General features: G+C 40.6%; 1 protein-coding gene across 4 annotated transcripts in view; it reads right to left on the reverse strand.

Annotated features, from left to right (window-relative positions):
• Positions 1–11,546, reverse strand: part of RNF111 (ring finger protein 111) — a 65,005-nt gene extending 53,459 nt beyond the window's left edge. For 3 of the 4 annotated variants that reach the window (XM_029910773.1, XM_029910772.1, XM_029910771.1), the window contains exons 1-2: positions 10,659–11,546; positions 6,405–6,531 (exon numbers count right to left, since the gene is read on the reverse strand). In XM_029910773.1, coding sequence (XP_029766633.1) covers positions 6,405–6,531; positions 10,659–11,529 — 998 coding nt within the window. In that variant the 5' untranslated portion in view covers positions 11,530–11,546. The remainder of the gene's footprint in view (positions 1–6,404; positions 6,532–10,658) is intronic. The other variant, XM_024204922.2, reaches the window with a different exon arrangement.
• Between the last annotated feature and the right edge of the window lie 9,976 nt (positions 11,547–21,522).

The following is a 21,522-nucleotide window of genomic DNA, read 5'->3' on the forward strand; positions in this document are numbered from 1 at the left end:
AAGAGGGTAGGGATCAACTAACTGTTTTTTTTATTAAGTCTCCCACAAACAGGTTCCTTATACAAAAAGTCACAGCTTCAGATCTCTCATACTTATTTCATCTCCCACTTTGAGGTTAACAAATGTTATGTTTTTTAAAATACTGAACTTTTCAATTTTCAGGCCATTAGCACTTCAGAATTTTAAATATGATTACTACTTTAGTTTTGGCAAAGAGAAAGAATATCACTTACGATCAAATATCTGAAGATTAATTCCATGTCTCAATCTTAATATAATTCCCCCCAGAGGAGGGTTAAATTTTAAACTACCATTACTTAAGTCTAGAGACAAACTTGAATAAAAGTTAAACCATCAAAAATACAGTTAGCTGCTCACAAGCACCTTTTAAACTATAGGCCTAAAGCTAACATCTAATACTACTGAATAACTACTCAGTGAGTCATCACTTAATAGGGGATCAATAGTTCAACACAGGAATTACTATAATCCATTTTTTAACTATAACAGATTTGATGGCAACAATGAAAATATTTTACATAATATTCCCAAATCTATGGTAAACAGTACTTCTCTACAATACCCCATGTGCCATTTAATTCATTCATTAAGTAGGATTGCAGGTAACAAAATGACAGATCATTCTTCTTATAGTCAAGTATTAATAGAACTAGACCACAACATCCATTTCTACAGTGGGAAATACCTACTTCAGCATGCAAAATATTGTCAACAACTAGCTGAGGCAGCACAAACCATCATCTTCTACTAAAGAAGTTATTGTTAATACCTCCCTCTCTCTCCCCTCCACAAATGTCTCTTAATATAATCTCTCAGAACTCTTTTTCCATACAGGTTATTCAGAAGAATGTCATGAAGCAAATTCAGCAGTACCTGGGAGTCCTCAGGTCAGTTTTCTAACAGGAAATTTAAAACCCAAGGGTTGAGTAGGCTAAAGGGTTTAGATATACCTTCCATTAATTTTAAGTAGGAGACATATCTAATATCTCCTGACTTCTTTGAAAACATTTCAAAAGGGAGCATTTAAAAAAAAAAATTAAAGCTAAGATGTCCTGTGACACTGAACATCCTCTCTCACTGAATTAAGATGCTCTGTTATAAGAGCTCAATTCCACAAACACACATGTACTTACCTTTACAATCATTGAAATAAATGGGACTACTAACAGGAGTACAGTTAAGCACATGTGCAACTCTTTGCAGGATCAGAGCCTAAAGTCGTTAAAAATTAAATAAAGGCTGCATTTTCTAGTATATGAAATAAGTAGAGTATTACACCAGCTGACCTCCATTTTTTGGGGGTAGATATTGGGTATAGAAACTGTAAAGGATATAGAAAACAAATTTACTTAACTTGATGGCAAAATACCTAAAATAGACACAAAAACCTCAAAACTTTGTGAATCAAAGAAGTTATCAAATTTCTCTTTTTAAATTTACAGCCACCCAAATTACTGAAACCAAGATGACAAGTTCATACACTATTATGACCTATTGGGAGGAGGAGTTTTAACACTATCCTTTCCTTACACAACACTTATTTAATACATTTAAAATAGGTATTGTAAGAAAACCCATCTTCTAGATTTGACAGAAAAACGATACTATAAATTAGAGTGCTGTATAATGTATTTTCAGGTTTTATTCTCATTTACCTAGATTTTTACTTCCCTCCAAAACACATCCTTGACTTTTTAAAAATGTAACCTGCTTCATCTATACGAGTTACGTGAAGCTGAACATAAGACAGACACTTATTTTGCTTTGAACAGTGTTCTAAATAGTGGTGAACAACTACCTTCAGAATGTTCAGTTTATTCACAATTCAGAGTTTTAGTTTCAAATGTTAAGTTGGAATTTTAAGACTGCTGATGGCACCTTCTGTTCAGCAGAACAGCAACAGAACTTGTAATTCTGGAAATGCTGTGATGTGCCTGACCAGGCCACATGACATTTGGTCTGAATAGGAAGTATTCAGATAACTTCACCACAATAAAGAATAATTGATTGGTAGGGAGGGCATTTTCTGACATTTAATGATTTCCTGGAAGAACCTAAGGCTTAAAGCTGAGCTGAGGACGTCTTTCAGTCATTAGATGACTGAATCCTGGAAGTGAAGATCAGCACTGCTATTATAAAAAACACAAAAATATAAAACTGTAGAGAAAGACAAAGTAATTACATGCATGTGTTCAACTGAAAGCTGCCAATGATACAGTGCTGTTTTAGAACGAGGTCTTTTCCTAGTAGCTGAAGACCAGTAGTAAATGGTAGAAGAACAGAATTTTACACTTGTCACTCCATTAGTGAAATTCAAGATTTAAATTTATCAGTAATCTGCATATTGAAGGAGCTGGAAAATTCAATACAATCTGAAACTTACTGACAGATGTCATCAAAATGCATTGGAACAAGTCTTTGACCTGATCTTGCTACCACTGGAAAAACTACCATTGCCATCAATGGGAGCAGGATTCACGTATTTGGGGGAGGAGGAGAAGAGAAACACTAGCCTTTATCTGATACTCTCCTTTAGTCCTTTTGGCTACTACACAAACTTTTCTTAAAAATGCTGAGCAGAGAAAAAGCTGAATCTATAAAAGAATCCCATCTATCTTTAATCAAGCCTTGAATTAATGTTCTATAAATGCAATCAGCATAATCTAGGCTCATTTTTGACACTTTAAAGGTTATCTACAATACACAAAAAGCTTAAAGTAATAGTTTGAGAGGTATCTGAAAAATCTTTCCAAGCATACCTGAAAAATATTGCTGCAGTTCCTAATAATGTACATTAAGGTGAACTGATCAGGCATCTCTGAAGATGATAGGCAAGGGTTAAAAATGCACAAGACTGAGAAAATAGGCAAGGGCTAAAACCACAGAGTCAACAAGAAACAGTACACCAAAGGAAAAATCAGAATTTAAAAAAGAAAATAAATTAAGATAAAGAGCTACAGGCCAGGCTAAGTGCAAAAAATAAAGTTGATTTATCCTGTCTCTCCTCCCTTTCCTTCCCACTGTGTGTTATCTTGTTTTATGTTGCCTATTAGGGGTCTAATCTTGTTGGTGCACAGACTAATCTGATGCAAGTGTCATGTCTGAGACCTATAAAATACATTTATGGAAGTGGGGGTTGTATTAACAGATGTTTCTGTGAAACACACACACACTTCCAAATAAGTGACCCACTACTGCTTTAAAGAGCACGTTCAAAGAAGTAGATGCTTATGTTTAGAATGCAGTTAATTTATTCAAACCAAATGACTCTGCAGGAATATCATTTTGTCATTCTTGTTAAATATTATTATTCAAAGACCTGGGTGTATTGGCTGATTACAGAAGGACTATGAGCTGCCAATGTGATGCAGCCATGAAAAAGGCTAATGCAGTCCTAGGATGCATCCGGTGAGGTATTTCCAGTAGAGACAGGGAAGTGTTAGTACCATTATACAACGCACTGGTGAGACTTCATCTGGAATACTGTGTGCAGTTCTGGTCTCCCATGTCTAAGAAAGATGAATTCAAACTCAAATAGGTGCACAAAAGGGCTATTAGCATGACCTGAGGAGAGGAAAACCTTATGAGAGGGGACTCAAAGATCTTGGCTTGTTTAGCCTAACCAAAAGAAGGCTGACGGGAGATTGCTCTCTATAAATACATCAGAGGGATAAATACCACAGAGGGAGAGGAGATATTTAAGTTAAGCACCAGTGTGGACACAAGAACAAATGGATATAAACGCGTTTAGACTTGAAATTAGATGAAGGTTTCTAACCATCAGAGGAGTGAAGTTCTGGAACAGCCTTCCAAAGGGGGGCAAAAAATCTAACTGGCTTCAAGATTGATCTCGATACATATATGGAGGGGGTGGTATGATGAGACTGCCTATAATGACATGTAGTTAATCTGTGATTGCTAGCAGCAAGTATCTCCAATGGCCAGAGATGGAACGCTAGATGGGGAGGTCTGAGTTACTGCAGAGAATTCTTTCCTAGGTGTCTGGGTGGTAAGTCTTGTCCACATACTTAGCCCAGGTCTACACTACGGGGTTAGGTCGAATTTAGCCACATTAGGTCGATCTAAAAATGACTGCGTCCACTCAACCAACCCCGTTCCGTCGACCTAAAGGGCTCTTAAAATCGACTTCTGTACTCCTCCCCGACAAGGGGAGTAGCGCTAAAATCGACCTTGCTGGGTCGAATTTGGGGTAGTGGAGATGCAAATCAACGGTATTGGCCTCCGGGAGTTATCCCAGAGTGCTCCATTGTGACCGCTCTGGACAGCGCTTTGAACTCCCATGCACTAGCCAGGTACACAGGAAAAGCCCCGGGAACTTTTGAATTTCATTTCCTGTTTGGTCAGCGTGGCGAACTCAGCAGCACAGGTGAACATGCAGTCCTTCCCCCCAAATCGTAGAGCATACAATGTTTCTACACTCCCCTTATCATCTCTGTCCCTGAGGTTATCGCAGATTAGAAGCCGAAAAAAACGCACTCGCAATGACATGTTTTCTGAGCTCATGCAGTCCTCCCGCACTGATAGGGCACAGCTTAATGCATGGAGGCATTCAGTGGCAGAGGCCAGGAAAGAATTAAGTGAGCGTGAAGAACGGAGGCAGGACGCGATGCTGAGGCTAATGGGGGAGCAAACGGACATGATGAAGCGTCTGTTGGAGCTGCAGGAAAGCCAACAAGAGCACAGACTCCACTGCATCCACAGGATAACTGCCTACCCTCCTCCCCATGTTCCATAGGTTCCTCACCCAGACCCCCAAAAATGATGTGTCGAATGCTTGGAGGTCCTGGTAGGGCAAGGTATCTCACCAAGACAAAAGAACAAAAGCCCTGGAGCTGTTACATGTGTCAACCACAGAAGTGCTTATGGGGTGTTACAGTGCCAACTGGACTGGAATGTACGGCTGCAAGACTTCTTCACCAGCGACAAAGGACAGGAATGAGATACACCTAAAATCTAAAAAGGCCCGCACATTTCCCAGAGTCACTACCCTTGATAACAGAACGTCAATGATTGCATTGGCTACTTGGATCACAGCAGCCCCCACAGTAGACTTGCCCACAAGAGCAGCAGTGACGGTGAGCTGAGCGGGCTCCATGCTTGCCATGGTATGGCGTCTGCACGGATAATCCAGGAAAAAAGGCACAAAACGCTTGCCTGCCGTTGCTTTCATGGAGGGAGGGGCGACTGACGACATGTACCCAAAACCACCTGCGACAATGTTTTTGCCCCATCAGGCATTGGGAGCTTAACCCAGAATTCCAATGGGCAGCGGAGACTGCGAGATAGCTACCCATAGTGCACTGCTCCGTAAGTCGATGCTAGCCACAGTAGTGAGGATGCACTCCGCCAACTTAATGTGCTTAGTGGGGACATATGCAATCGACTGTATAAAATTGATTTCTAAAAATCGACTTCTATAAAATCGACCTAATTTCATAGTGTAGACATACCCTTAGGATCTAACTGATCACCATATTTGGGGTCAGGACGGAATTTTCCCCCAGGTCAGATTGGCAGAGACCCTAAGGGTTGTTCACCTTCCTCTACAGCATGAGACACGGGTCACTTCCAGGTTTAAACTAGTGTAAATGGTGAATTCTCTATAACCTGAAGTCTTTAAATCAAGATTTGAGGACTTCAGTAACTCAGCCAGAGGTTATGGGTCTATTACAGGAGTGGGTGGGTGAGGTTCTGTGGCCTGCAATGTGCAGGAGGTCAGACTAGAGGATAATGATGGTCCTTTCTGGCCTTAAAGTCTGAGTCTATGTAACTCCCTTAGTTAATTTTCTCAGAAATCAGCTTTGATAAAAAGTAACAACCTTCTAAAAATGATTTCTACAATTCTTCAAGGTTTTAGAACTTGCACACACCCCCTCAATAACAAATAGATATGTACATATATGTTAAAGAGGCACCTGAGTGGCTCCACATGTCAGTGCCAAGTTTTCCGCTTCAAGCAAAGTTGCCTGACAAAAGCATCTAGCTCTAGTAGGAAGGCAGATTCTCAACCTGGAGAACTTGTGGCTCACCAGACACTCTGCAAGGACAGACAGACACATCTGTAACATCCTTGTGAATTTTGTCCAGCGTCCTAAAACAAAGGACCACTAGTGGAAATGAGAAACAAATTTTGATATGGATATCCTCCATACATACAAACCATTTTGAACAACATTACTTCTTGCTTGTTTTCAGGCCGTTGGTGAAGGCTATACAAAACACACACAAAGTATAACACACTTTTTAAACCATTATCCACATTTTTAGGAGGTTAGCATTTTTTTTTTTAAAGTTACTTACACAGTAGATAAACTACCCCACCCAACCCATCCACCATAAAAAGAGATAGAGGCTAATCTCACCGATAGCTTTCTCCAACGGTTACAATTTCCACTTCACTGTCTGTTGAGGTAACATTGATTTCTTCATTGGCAGTGACCTGGGGAGTGGAGGATGCTTCAATCACTACAACATCTTCATCAATACTTCCTGGAGCAGGGAAGGGGAGAGAAAAATCATCAGTTTGGATTATATACATTTGACATTGCCTTTGTCATGCAAGATTCATAGAATCATGGGACTGGAAGGGACCTCGAAAGGTCATCTAGTCCAGTCCCTTGAACTCATGGAATTCATTTTTTGTTTATAAGTTATTACCTTTATATATTAAAAAACTGCCTTTATTAAAGTGTATGTGCATTTTATAGTATATACACAAGTAAAAGGGATACTGTAGAGATCATGTAACAAACCTGTAATGCAAGCCAGTCAAAAGCATCTACCAAATCTGATCCAAAGTAATTCATTATTCAGAGAAGCAGGACTGCTTGAACACTACCGCCTCCGAACCCTCAACAATGACATTTTTAGGTTTGTGAGGCAGGCAACACACACAACTCAATTTACTGAGATTTTTCAGTTTTAGATTACCAAGCCAACAGATAAGAGATAACTAATAATCTTGAACAGAACATCTCTACAGTTTGTGGAAATAAGATGAAGCTAAAAGGCTAGAGACAGACAGCAAGTAGATATGCAAGCTTTTGCCACAGAAGTTCTAAAACATTTTAGTCTCATTACCTGTACCACTTTATTTCATTTAATGCCCACCTAAAAGGCAAGCTAGAAAAGGAGTTTAGAAAGAGCTGAAGAGTGCCAAACCGTGATCTAAGTCTTAAAGGAGCCTGCATGAACACATTGGAGCTTACAAGCATTTTTACACAGCTTATCCCTTTACTAAGGCTTTTGGGCAAGAGACTGTGAGGGCTATGTATTTTAGAGAAAACATATTAGATTGTAGAAATTGTGTCTTCAGTTTTGATGATTGGATGCATTCTATAACTTGCATGAAGTCCCACCAAAAAAAATGTAAGACCAAAAAGACTTGGGGAGAATACTACACGCATGTTTAAACTGTGTCCTAGTTGCATTATGTTTCCTACAACTTGTAATAAACACTTACAGAATTAAATCTGTATTTGCCATCTCCTTTTAACATTGCTATTCATATTCAAAAGTAGAAAGTTAGCATGTTCTGAAGTTAAAATAAGAGTTCCTGAGTGATGGGACCGCAAGGGCATACAAGTGAAATTTCAATTGAGTGGGGGGGAAAAAATCATGTCAATGTTCTTCCCTAACTTTTTGGCAAACAAATCTTTTTCAAGAGGCTAAAAAATAAAGTTATTTCCTACTGCTTTTTTAGTTTTTAAATACTGAATATTTCTGTATTATTTTTACCCAGCCAGCTGGAGACAAATTCTCAGTATATTAAGCCAGTTTTGCAAAGCTGTGCTCACCCACTCACTTTGCAAGAGCAATATTCTGATAGGCAAGTAATATTGTCCCACTGTCATCAGTTTGCAGAATAGATTTTGTCTTTAATGGTAATATTTTCATTACTCCTGGGGGAATTCTGCGCCACTGTGCATGCGCAGAATTCATGTCCCCTGCAGATTTCTTTGCTTCTCCACAGAAAAATGACTTTCTGATGGGGAAGCAAAGGGAAGCCACAAGAGCGGTCATCTGACCCTCCCCAGCAGTATGTTTTGAGTCCCCAGGGCAGCCAGCAGAGAGGTAAATCATCGTGAGGCAGGTGGTAGGACTGGGGAAGACCTGGCTGGTGGCTCCTACCCTGCACCGGGCTCAGCTGCTAGTCCCAGCTGGACTGGGGAGGAGAGGACTTCCTCTTCCCCTGCACAGCATCCCGGGCTGGGTCACACACACCCCCAGATTTCTCCGCAGGCTGCAGGAAGCTCTGCAACCCCTCTTCCCCCCCCCCCCCCCCCCCCCCCCCCGCTTCCTGCACCCATTCTTCTTCAGCTGCAGGGGGAAGGATCACTGTACAGGGAGATGCTCCCCCATCTGCCCAAACCCCATGCATCCGGACCCCCTCCAGCCTCATCCCCCCTCCCCCCCCATACACACACAGAACCCCCACTGCCGAGCCCCATTCCCCCTGCACTTGGACCACCTGAAGCCACACGCACCCAGATCCCCACCCTCCGAGCCTCAACCAGCTGCACCTGGATCCCTACCCTACTGAACCCCACTCCCCAGCATCTGGACCTCTCCACTGAACCCCCCACATCCAGCCCCCCCCACCCCCAAACTGAGCCCCAACCACCTTCCCCTGGACCTCCCTGCAGAGTCCCATTACTGTTGCACCCATAACCCCGCAACAAACCCCTCTGCATCCAGATCCCCCCTGCACCCAGATCCCCCACTGAGCCGCCTGCACCCAGGTTGCCCCACACAGAACGCTCTCAACCCACACCTGGATCCCCCCACACTAAGCTCCTCCACACTTGGATCCTGCCTTGCTGAGCCTGCCTGCCCATACCTGGTGCATCTTGCACAGAGGGGCTGGGCCCTGGGGTGTTTCTGGGGCAGGCCCAGTCCTTGCGCTGTGTCAGGGTTGGGAGCAGCCTCACCGCTGAGTCCATGTCCTGGGGTGGAGCTACAGGGTGATCTCCCACCTCTGTGCAGCCAGTGGCCTGTGCTCCCCAATGCCATGCTGGAGCCTCCACGTTTATTTGACAAAAAAAAAAAAAAAAAAAAATGCAGAATTTTTCAAAAATATTGGGCGCAGAATTTTTAATATTTTGCTGCAGAATGCCCTCAGGAGTATTTCATGACAATTTTGCCAGGAGTCTATTATACACACCCATTTTCCATGAGTGAACCAGCTTATTGGAAAAAGGAAACTGAATTTACATACGCCACAGACAATGATAAGACACTTATTTAGTTACATACTGATGGGGTTTAGATAAGGGGTTAACAGGTGATAAGAGTAAGAGCCAATTAGTACACCTGTTCCTGCCTCCCTGTCATGTGGGATAGGAGCCCCATAAGATCATTAGGCACCTGGGCCTTATAAAGAAGCTGAGGGAACTCAGTAGGGGGGAGCTAGGATTCTCCTATGGAGAGAAACTCCTACACCTACCTACCTATGCCGACGAAAGAACCCCCAGTGTAGCGTCTACACTGATGTGCTGCAGCAGTGCCACTGTAGCCTTTCAAGTGTAGACAAGCCCTAAGTGTCTGAATGTAGGGTAGGTAGCTCTTTTCCATTGCAATGACAAAAAAAAAAATAGAGCATGAGTACATCTGTTATGGGTGTTTTAAGACCGTGGACAGCAGAGTTAAGGTTTTATGGTGTATACCCTGTGTATTTCCTGGTTTTCTGAAGTTTAAACTTTGCTGAACTCGATGTTCTGGAAGGTTACAAGAGGTCACTGGGAAACCTGAACTCTGTATTAATGATTTTATTATCTGTAGCTAGTAAACTGAATGTTTCTAGTCACCTAGTTAAACACTAAAGAACATGAAGAGCTCATCCTCTCATACCTAGTTTTACTCAGACTGGAAAAGGAAAAAGAAGTTTTCCTGTTTTTTCAACTGCAAATTGGTTTCTCAAGTCTGAACTAATCATTGAACAGAATTAGTTGAATTAAAATGGAAAAAAAAATTCTCTCTGCACATACAGAAGAGGTTATTGTTGACAAAAGCTGCTTTAGCACTTCAACAAACTCTGGTTCCAAGTGTTTAGCCAGTGACTTTCACCTGTTCAGTGGTCTGACTTTATTTAAAACAGCAGCAAAAATGTACACATTGCTCAGTACTATTTTTTGTATTTAATTTAAATAATTTTAATAACTGAAATAAAAGTTTAGGCCTTAACATAGGTTGTCAGTTTCCTATTTAGTTTAAATAATTTTTTATATAAACCTGCATTTAATTTCAAAAGTGGTTTGTTTGTTTTAAATCACTGATTCTTATCCATCCTGCCAGTGGACCGCAGTCTGGGAACAATTATTTTATTCTAGTGCAGGATTTAGGGCTAAGGTGGTTATAGGAATTTAAACTCTCAATTTAATTTTATTACAACTTAAAAGTGCACCATTATTAAGATAAATATTAAATTCTGAACTCTCTTAACATGAGGACTATAGTACACTCTCCCACAGAACCTATTTCCTTTTTTAATAGAAGAGCACCATTTGAAAGGTCTATAAACAAAAAGGAAAACCATGCAAATACTATTCACCATAAAATGAACAGATTAATAACCAACTAGATTACTCACTCAAAAAAACCCAAGAGTTTTGTTTTACCTGAGGGAACAGTTGTACTGTTTTGGTGGTTTTCACCAGGAGATACAAATAAGTCTTCCTCTCCTTCAGTGGAAGAACTTGAGGAAGATTCACTACTGAGGTCATTCTCACTGGAACTGCTAGAGCTGGGTAGCAAAGCATACTTTCTTCGAGCTAATACCTCCCGTTTTTTCCTCTGAATTAAAATTCGTTCTTTTTGGTTTTGCGTTCGCTGCGAGGAACTGGTTTTCACAAACCTCTTTCTATATGGAGGTCTTCTCGGTGAATTGCTATGAAAACAGGGTCTTTTCATTAATAATCCAGGTACAGATTCGGTCTCAGTACGAGGCCACTTTTGTGACCTTGCACTATGAGTTCTACTTGTACTCAACACTGCCTGAGTATGTCTTACGGGGGTCTCCTTTTCCTCATCAGATGTGATTGTATCAGAGTCTCCAAAATGTAGGCTAGATGAAGGTGAAGACACACAGTCACTAAAAGAAGAATCATTGTCTTCACTTTGTGTTTCTAGGTGTTGTCTTAGTCCTAAAATTCCCTGGTTTTCTTTAACACCACAGTTTTGAGCATATGAAGGGCCAGCCTGCTGACTCTTGCGTTTTTTCCGCACCACAATACCTTTGTCTTGTTCTGGATGATTGCCATTCATGTCCTGCTTTTGAGAGTCACCACACAAGTGAGAGAATTCATTCCCTACTTTATTGGCAATCATCTCAACTTCTGCAGGGAAACTTTTGGCTGCCCCAATGGGCTCAGGATTCAAGAGGATCCCCTTCAGACTCTCCTGTCTCTTTGGTGCATCAGAGGGAACTTCACTCTTCATATCCGCTTTTATAGTATAGACTATATTACATTCAGGAGTCCATTGAGACATGGAAAACTGCAAGGAAGTCCTGGAAAGAAAATCAGACATGCAACAAGAAAAAAAAATTAACTTACTATTAATGTTGCACTAGAATAGCTATAGATTAGCAACCAAAAAAACCCACAACCCACATCTTTTAGTGGCAATGGGAGTATGCTAGCTATTTTGCTTCTTCCACTAAGCTAACACTAATATGCCAGAAAAAACGTTGGTTTTATGAAGTATTTTTCCTGCTAGAAACATGTTTTGTTTTTATTCCAGATAGTAGTTCCTAGAAATTTAGTCAGCCAAAATATCTATTCTACCTTCGGCCCAGGGGGCTTTATATGCAACTCCCATCAGCATTAAAGGGCCTTACAGGTGTATAAATAGGTGAAAGAATAGTGACTCCAAAGTATTAAGACAGGACAACGATCACATAGTGGGCATTCTATGACTCAACCTGCTGGTGGTCCCAAACACTAGAAGCCAAAAACTTATAGCAAGGCATCCAACATGGCATATTCAGAGATCCTGATCACCAGGGTACAAGACAGAAACCTGGTAAGGAACTCAAAAGCAAGCGAGCTTTAAGGATATAACCATCCAGTACAAGTAATGCAGTGTTCCCTACCAAGCAAGAATCAAATCATTGTAATAATGTCTTCATATACATACAATGTAACTAACATAGAACCTCTCTTTTCTGGCCATTACCCTATTTTACTTAAGCACTGAATGAGCTACAGAATTAAGGGATTTACCATTGGGTACTCTCAATGTTATCTACACAGTGCTCAGAGGTTGTCAATTTCAATGCAATTTTTAAGACATCCTAAAACTGTAACAAACACATGGGTTTTTTTTTTTAATATAATCTTAACATTAAATAGGTATCTCAGAACTAGTTTGCCTTTCACATTGCTGTAAATAATTCTGTGAAAAGATATGAATACTCAAGATCATTTTAGAAAGTCTTGTTGAGTTCTGGCAAAAGGAAATATTCCAGCAAGCCAGTCAGAAATTTGCCAATACATTCTGGGCAGTCACTACTTTATTGCCCCATCAGGAGGTTTGCACCAGCTGTTTGGATAAAACAATTCTAGAAATCGCAAGTAACTTTGGCTTTTTTCCCCCTCAAGAGTCCAGCAATATCTAGTACACATATTTTGTTAGGTCAGGTCAGCTATTTTGACTAGTACTGTAATACACGAAAATGTCTTGCTTCTGCCGCCAACAAAATGAGGGAATGTTATTTAAACTGTCAGAACATTAACCAAAGACTGTTTAATTTCACACACACTGTAAAGTTTAAATTGAAAAAGCATTAGCTTTGAGAGAATTTACAAATATCTTCTAACACTTCACAGGTAACTCAACATGCTGTCAAGAGATTAGTGACTGTGAGGCAAATTGCTTATTGGTTTCTAAAATATGGTCATCATACTAGACTATCTTTAAGGATAATACATGTCTTTAAAGTAACTCTGATACATTCACATATCTAGAAAATATAAATAGCTTTAATTTGTGACCATCAGCAACTCCTACAGTGGAGGAGATATCTCCACCCAAATGGCCCAGGACATTGCCATAGTGAGAAGCCCATCTCCAATCAAGCACAGCCAGCTGCTGGAAAGACAAGGGTGCTGCACTACCTACCACAGGGCTGTCCTTAACCAAGCTTAGGTTTTCTCTTTCATATCAGCTTCTAGATAGAGAATATTTAAGTATGAATCTCTGCTGGCCCCCTCTGGCTGGTGGATGGAGGAAACTAAATCCTTCATTTCATTCAGAGTCTTTTTTTTTTTTTAATTTAAGGGAAGGCCTCCACTATTGTACTCTTGACTCCTTTGAGCCGGGTACAGGATTCCTAATCTATACTTTCCTGGTCCCATGAATAGCTAGTGCATACCTGTTATTCCTGCTCATAGCTTTCTTGGTAAGCAACAAAGTGATATTAACCTGATTTTTCAATTTAACTGATTTTCCTCAGAGCCCTGTGGGAAATGAGACTGCAGAGCCTTTTCGGTTTCAATCAGCTGCTGCTCAAGCAAGCTATGAATAGCATCATAAATATTGAAACAAAACATTGGAAGGATGTTTCTTTATAAGTAGATTCTTTCTTTATAAGTAGATTCTTCAAGCCCTGGTTTTAAAAGGCTAGTGTATTCAAGGTGCACTAGTTAAGATAAACTGGTGCAACATCTAGGGTGACCAGATGTCCCGATTTTATAGGGACAGTCCTGATTTTTGGGTCTTTTTCTTATATAGGCTCCTATTACCCACCACCCGCTGTCCCGATTTTTCACATTTGCTGTCTGGTCATCTTAGCAACATCACTCCTTTAGTAAAACTTGTGTTTTTATGGTACCAAGCACAGTGACGGAACACAACTATTTCCTTAACCTCACCAAAACATTTTGAAACCATGAGGCTGGAAGTTTCCTCAAAGTGGCTTTTGTCTATCAGCCTCTGCATATTTGCCCCCAGAGAAAATCCTGCATTAGATTCTGTCTCTCTGAATAATCTCATGAAGATGGCATGGGAAAAGGCACTACACAAAACATGAGGCCGCTGATGAATGACAAAAGACTGGCACATATGTAGAATGGGGTACAATTATAATTCATATGTAGGAATACCAAATGTGGAAGTAGCTGTAACTGCAAGTTTGGAGTTTCCATCTCCTCTTGCATATTGAGAGAGGACTAGCCTGGCTGTTCAAGAAGCTGAATACTTTCACCACTGCCAACCTCAGAATGTGGCCCCTATGCACCTACAGGTTCCAACGGTACTTAATTTCTCAGCAACTCTGGTCTTAGGATTGTCTACACTTAAAAATTAGATTTACCTAGCTATGTTGCTCATGGCTGTGAAAAAATTTGTACTGAGTGCTATAGGTAGGTTAACCTAGACACAGCTAGGTCAACGGAAGAATTCTTCTGTCAACCTATCTACTGCCTCTTGGAGAGGTGGATTAACTACATCAATGGAAAACCCCTTCCATTGATGTAGGAAGAATCTACATTATGGTGCAAAAGCTGCAGCTGTACTGTAGATATACTCTTATTCACCAGCATCCCAGCACTCAACCTGTTCTTCCAATTCACACAATAAACATCCATTCCCTAATATCTGTCATGCAGACAGTTCACAAGATTCACTGACAGCAACACAAACATTTTACAGCTTACTATTTGAGTAGATTTGACACAAATTCTATGTATGTATATAATCTATCCTTTCATAAGAAAGGAGCTATAGTACACTGAAATGGGAGAGCTGTGTACAGACAAGGCTATTTTCACTCCATGAACACTTTACCCTATGCTACTTGTGGTGGCAAATTGGCAGAGTGTCCCATATCATATTAGCTCCCCTGGTACTTGCTGCCAGGGAAGATTCCCCTCACTGCTGGAATGTTAGGCTGCTGGTATGGCAAAAACATTAGTCTCCACAGACCAGTCTGGGGAAAAACAACAACAACAAAAAACACAACCACTTTTGCTCTGACAATTGTTCTGAAATAAAAGCAGCAATACCCTTGGCAAGGTATTTAATGTCAGTATGCTTCAACTGGTATATACACGTCCCATTTAGACTCCCAAAAGGACAATCCAAAAGCATTTGACTCCAACTGTGATAACATTAGAAGCATCTCCCATTCCTCTCAAAGTAATCAAGCTAGAACAAACACTAAGCAGGACACCAAATAGCACCATGAGAATACAAGTGCCATTATGTTCTCTAACCTAAGGTGGGAAAACCACCAATGAAGTACACAACTGAGTTTAAAATTCATGTGGACTTTCCCAAACCAATCTGAATTATCTTCTATTAAGAGATCAGTGATCCACTACTGCCCGCATCTTCAAATTAATGGTGGCATTTTGGGGTGGACAAATGTATTTTGGATGTCACTAATACCTAAGCCCTTGTCTACTTTGCAAAAGGCCACAGAATTTAGCTTCAGTAAGACTACTGAATTTTATGGCACTATGGTGTAGCACAGTGGAAATTCTGGTTCATCAGCTAGCTGCTTCTACTAAAAATCAGCAGCTATGAGATAGTTAATACCAACATTTATATCATCATCTTTAGGTTTCAGAGTTAATTCTAAGATTGTTTCAGGTTGCTTACAAGCTCAAAGATAACACTACATCAGTTTATGGTTACTTTGCATTCTCTTCATAGTCATAAGCAATAGAGCTTGTTGAAACAGAACTCTGCAGCAAGAGGCAGTTACTGCAACAGAGCCACCATTAGTAACTATGAAATCCACAGGGCTCTGTATATCCTCAGCTCAGTTTGGAACACTCTAGTCACAATAAAATCTTTCTATTAGTAAAATTTGTGATTAAACAGCCTAAGCCATATTTGTAGGATTTTATCCTATATCATAAAGCAAACAAAACAGTCGTATTACACATCAGTGGTGTCCCTCTAAGAAACAATGCTTATTCCCGTGTCCACTGGGATTGCAGATTACATCAGCAATGTTGGAAGGATCTCATTGCAGAGAATCTGAAAAGTAGATTTGGTCATTTAGAAATTGGTCAACTAATTACTGTCACCTCACACAATCCTCAAGACCTTTTCCCACCAGTGTGTAGAGTGCAGTCGGTTTCTGACGCTCATCTTCACAAGGCAGAGTTTGTTAAAGGAGACATTTGCTATTTAGGGTCGTTACGTGGGCACAACTTAGAGGTTGACCTAGCTACATCGCTCAATGATATGAAAAATTCAAACCCCCAAGAGACATAGTTAAGCCAACCTAAGCCCTGGTATAAACACCAGAAGTTCAACAGGAGAATTTTTCCATGGACCTAGCTGCTACCTTGAGGGGGTGGAATAATTACAGTGATGAAAAAAACCCTTCCATCACTGTCTACCCCAGAGGCACAGCTCTCGTGCCACTGGGGCGTAGACATATCCTCTGTAGTAGCATTCTGTGCCTTCCACTTAAATTTACTACAACACAGAAGGTGGTCATCTGCTTCTTTGGGAACCTTTGAGCAAAAATTTTCCAAAGCTGGAGAACACCACACGAGCAAGGTAGACATAAAAATATCATTACTAATTATCAAAAGCCATTGGTACCTGGATATACCATATCTCCTTTGCTAGAACTGTGTCAAAATGAGAACAGCCCCACTTTTACTTCATTTCACTCCACCATTACTATTCTTTCATTCTTTTGTGATGGAAAGTCACAAGTATTTCATGGGAAAAATAAAACCAATGATTAAGAGAACAGGAAAAGACATCATGTAAAAGAAAAAAAATGTTATGGACAGTAAAGAATGTAGAAGCATAGCAACACTTTCAAAGTTGCACCTATGTAGTTTTCCCACAGATATAAGAGACACCACTCACATTAAGAAATAGCCAACGGAAGATGTACAGTTATGTTTTCAGTAGCTGGAACCTATAACAAAGCACTTGATTTATAATCCCAATTTAATTTTTACTAGGAAACAGAAGATGCCTAGTGGTATTATCCCTGCATGTTAAGTTTCTTCCAAAACATGTTGAAAGAGCCCCAGTGTAAGCCCTAATTTGTTTTGGCCTGAGGATGGAAGGGGGTTTAACTGAATTCAAGTGGTGCCACAGGCACAAGATCAATATTGCATCCATGTTTTCCTTTAAAGCAAGGCTGCAAAGAAAAAGATTGGTTTGTGCCATTTTTACATTATGATGTATAAAGGTGACCCAAAGGTTTTTCAAATAGAGTTTTTCCAATTTTTTATCCACATCAGAAATTTGTGCCTTGTCCAAGTTGGAAGACCATGCTGAAGAACGGTGCTGACACCCACAAGAGTCAAGAAAGGAGAAGGGGGTTTAGTCGAATTGTTTAAAATGTTGACTTTATTCAACTCTATTGATTAAATTTGCATTTTGAATAAAGCAAGACATAAGGCTTAACATTCTGGCCCTCCTTTCTCCCTCTCCTCCTGCTTCAGCGCCAAGTACACCTCTACCCAGATATAACGCGACCCGATATATCCGAATTCGTGTTATAACGCGGTAAAGCAGTGCTCCGGCGGGGGGGGGGAAGGGGGGCGCTGCGCACTCCGGCAGATCAAAGCACGTTCGATATAACGCAGTTTCACCTATAACGCGATAAGATTTTTTGGCTCCCGAGGACAGCGTTCTATCGGGGTAGAGGTGTATGAGGATGAAGCACTGACAAAATCCCACTCCCGCCCTCCCCCCACACACACACACACTAGATTTCCCAGGTTTTCTATTTCTGATGTTTCTAATGTAAGCAGGAAAATACTTCCGCCCTGCTATACATACTCACAAATCAGAAAGCAAAAAGGCCACAAAAACTTTTTTCGGTATCTTTGTAAGGTCACCTTTACAGTGGTACTGTTTGGCACAATACTCATAGTGAACCAGTGACTTTTGTTTGTTTGTTTTAAAGAGATGCACCACTCCTCCACCAGAGCTTCCACCGAGGCCTGGTCTACACTTAAAATCTAGATTGACATAGCTATATGTCAGTTAAGAGGGTGAAAATTCTCACCCAAACCACTATACGTATGCCAATCTAACCCCCCAATGTAGACAGCTAAACTGACGTTGGAATACTTCCATTTACCATCATTTGGTAAAGTGGTGATCCTACAGCAATAGAAAGAAACCTTCCTTCACCGTTGGCTGCATCTACACTACAGGGTTATCCCAGCATATCTACAGCACCATAGCTATATTGGTGTAGTCCCGATAGTGTAGACTTACCCTCAGACTTATGTCACCTGCACTTCCACTCACCCACTTACTTTGCTATACCAATACTAGATATGTGGAAACATTTTCTTAACAGATATTTGAGGAAGGATTTCTATACATATCTGTGGCAATATCTAAAAGAAATAGCAAATAGTGGTGCTCTTTCATCTGCAGTGATCACCACTTACAGCTCTTTTTTTTAAATATGTACTGAACATTCCTTTCTGGTACAGTCTTCACCCCAACAACAAGATGACAAGGAATTTGATCACAGCCTGAAATGCTGAATATCAAACATAACTTACTTGTTTTAGGAAAGTACACTGAGAACTACTGAATATCTCTGCAAAAACTTACCTACCCTGCAGGTAATTATAGTAAGCTAAATTATTTAAATTCTATTTAAAAAAATATTAGAAGTGTAGTAGTTACTATATTACATTATTGTATCTAAGTTCTGTCCAGGAATAGATAGTGAACTGCAAAAACAAACAAATTTGCTTTCCTCTTGTGATGTATCAAGATGGCCAGTGCATTTTTTTTAAACTACCGTTTTGCATTATAAAGATCCTGTGATGCCAGCTTTCAGGTTCTCCAGAGACTGCCACAGGTCTCCAGGAAAGAGAAGGGGTTGGAGGCAAGCAGCGAGGTGGGGGTAACGGGGCGAGCAGCGATCGAGCCCTGGTGGGGGAGTGAGGAGGTGAGCGACAAGCCAGCAGCGAGTGGGGGTCCTTGCTGTAGGCAGGGGGGTGTCTGGCAGGGGAGTGAGGAAGCAGGCGAGGGGGGAGGAGGCGGGGTGTGTGTGAGAGAAGGCAAGCTGTGAGCCAGCAGTAGGGTGAGGCGGCGGGGCGGGGGGGTGTGTTTGGCTGCAGGCAGGGGAGCGAGGAGGTGAGCGGCAGGTTTGGGGGGTGAGAGGAGGTGAGTGGTGGGTTGGAGGGGGTGAGGAGGGATGCAGGGGGGGCAACTCCCCCAAAAAAACTTACATAAATAAATTACAATGATTTAGATGTATATATGTGCATATTACTTTATTAACTTTAAGAAAAATAAATAATTTTAGGAAAAAGTGTCAGTGCGGCCACCAGCAAGAATTAGTGTCCGCTCTCTGAGGCCACCAAAAAATTTGATGTGAGAACCCCTGCCTTAGGTGAAATGGACGAACAATTTACCCTATCAAAGCCTTCCTGCATTCCCCTGTCCCTTCAGAAGTAGTCCACAGCCTCATAATAACTTTCCTTGGCCTTGGAAGGCTGAACAGAGCTCTTCAGAGCCTATAAATTCCTTGGCCTTGGAAGGCTGAACAGAGCTCTTCAGAGCCCTGCTTAGTAAGTATGACAACATTGCAATGCCCTGATAGGCTGAAAAGAGTGTTGAAAGACCCATCCAGGAAATTAAGTCATGTCTTACATTGGCAATGTAATGCATTAAAGAAAGAAACTCAGCCAACTGATATACTTTAAAGTAGTTAAGGAAAATTATGCATACAGTATTAGCTATAAGTTTTTGATTCCTGTAATGCTATCTGCATTATTTTGTTGGGTTTCTATTTTGTCTACTACTGGCAGCAGTTTAATATCCTTTACTAGTATCTCAAACAAAAAAAGCCCCACACACAGACACCACACAACACCTAAACAAAGGCATGTTAATCTCCCAAAACTCCCTAAAATCTATTGCCACAGCAGATAACTGGTACTGCAACACAAGAAGTCAATGCATGACATTAAATAACAAAGATTCCACAGTGGAAGTACTTTATGAAAGCAAACCCTCACATTCAAGGTTGAGGGAAATGCATGCGCCTGTCATGTTGGATTTCCTTACTTTTCTGAAGTACTGCCACAGCAGTGTGACAATACTTTTCATCAAGTTTCAGCTCCATGTGTTTTGACATATTTCTTTCCAAAACTAGCAGGCTTTTGAAGCAGTCTTGTACCAGCACTATTTTTGATATGAAAATCTAAGAATCTACAAGCCTATTTGTATTAATAGAAGTATGACAATTTACACCAATGAGTATCTTTCGGTCTCCAACCAGCATCTCTAGGTTAAGATGAATGCCTAAGTGGGCCTTTCCAGATTCTGTCTCCTCACCCATTAAAATCTGAGGCCATGATCCTACAGCTGGATCCTTGCACGGAGCCTATTGACAAGGATCTCCCAGCATTTTCCATTAAATTTCTAGCAGCTGAGAGTTTAATATTTCAGACACTTCAAACTTCATTAATTTGAAAGTTTGTATTCTGTCAGACCATCGCCAGATATATTATTTATGTTTTTTGAAACTGGGACCAGGGATCACAAGGCAGTTAAAGGTGTTTGTTGGTTTTAAAGAGCCCTGCAAAGTGAATATGGGGCAGGTAACGGGCTCACCATACCCCCTATTTTTTTTAAACCCAAAATGTTCAACTATTGTTTTTCCTCTCCCTTTAGGAGTATGAAACACAAGTCTTGTGCTCCCTTATTTGATGGGCTAGATCAGAGGTCAGCAACCGGTCAGAAGTGGCGTGCCGAGTCTTCATTTATTCACTCTAATTTAAGGTTTCGCGTGCCAGTAATACATTTTAAGATTTTTAGAAGGTCTCTTTCTATAAGTCTATAATATATAACTAAACTATTGTTGTGTCTAAAGTAAATGAGGTTTTTAAAATTTTTAAGAAGCTTCATTTAAAATTAAATTAAAATGCAGAGCCCCCCTGGACCGGTGGCCAGGACCCAGGCAGTGTGAGTGCCACTGAAAATCAGCTCACGTGCCGCCTTCAGCACGTGTGCCATAGGTTGCCTACCCTTGGGATAGACAAAGGTCTCAGCCATGATTTATGTGCTCTCTCAGCCATTTGTGGAAGGATACTGGATCTTTTACAGCAACACAAAGGTATTCAGGCTTTGGAATTAAATAGGTATTTTTAAAAAACTTTTAAACAGTCTGAATAATTTTAAGGTTTCAATGACACGTGTAATACTGCAATCTTACCAGTTTTAAAGGAGAAAAAGGGTAGATAAGACCTACATTTCCAACAAAAAAAATAAAAGTAGAATTTGTTTGGGGAGTATTTCAGGCTTTTATACGTCATGAAAAAACAGCACCACAAATCCCTGTTTGTTTTGATAGTCACTTCTAAGGCTACAGGAGTGCTTTCACCTTCAGCCAGCAAAGTTCATCAATATGTACTTCCCCTCACACTGAGTTCAACATGATATATACTTTCTAGATTGTCAATAACTTATCCATGTTAGGACAAATTTCCCGACCTTTTAAAACTGTGATAATGAAAAATGAAA

The sequence above is a fragment of the Terrapene carolina genome, unplaced genomic scaffold (assembly GCF_002925995.2).
Source record: "Terrapene carolina triunguis isolate 2854851 unplaced genomic scaffold, T_m_triunguis-2.0 Scaffold67, whole genome shotgun sequence".
Lineage (NCBI taxonomy): Eukaryota > Metazoa > Chordata > Testudines > Emydidae > Terrapene > Terrapene triunguis.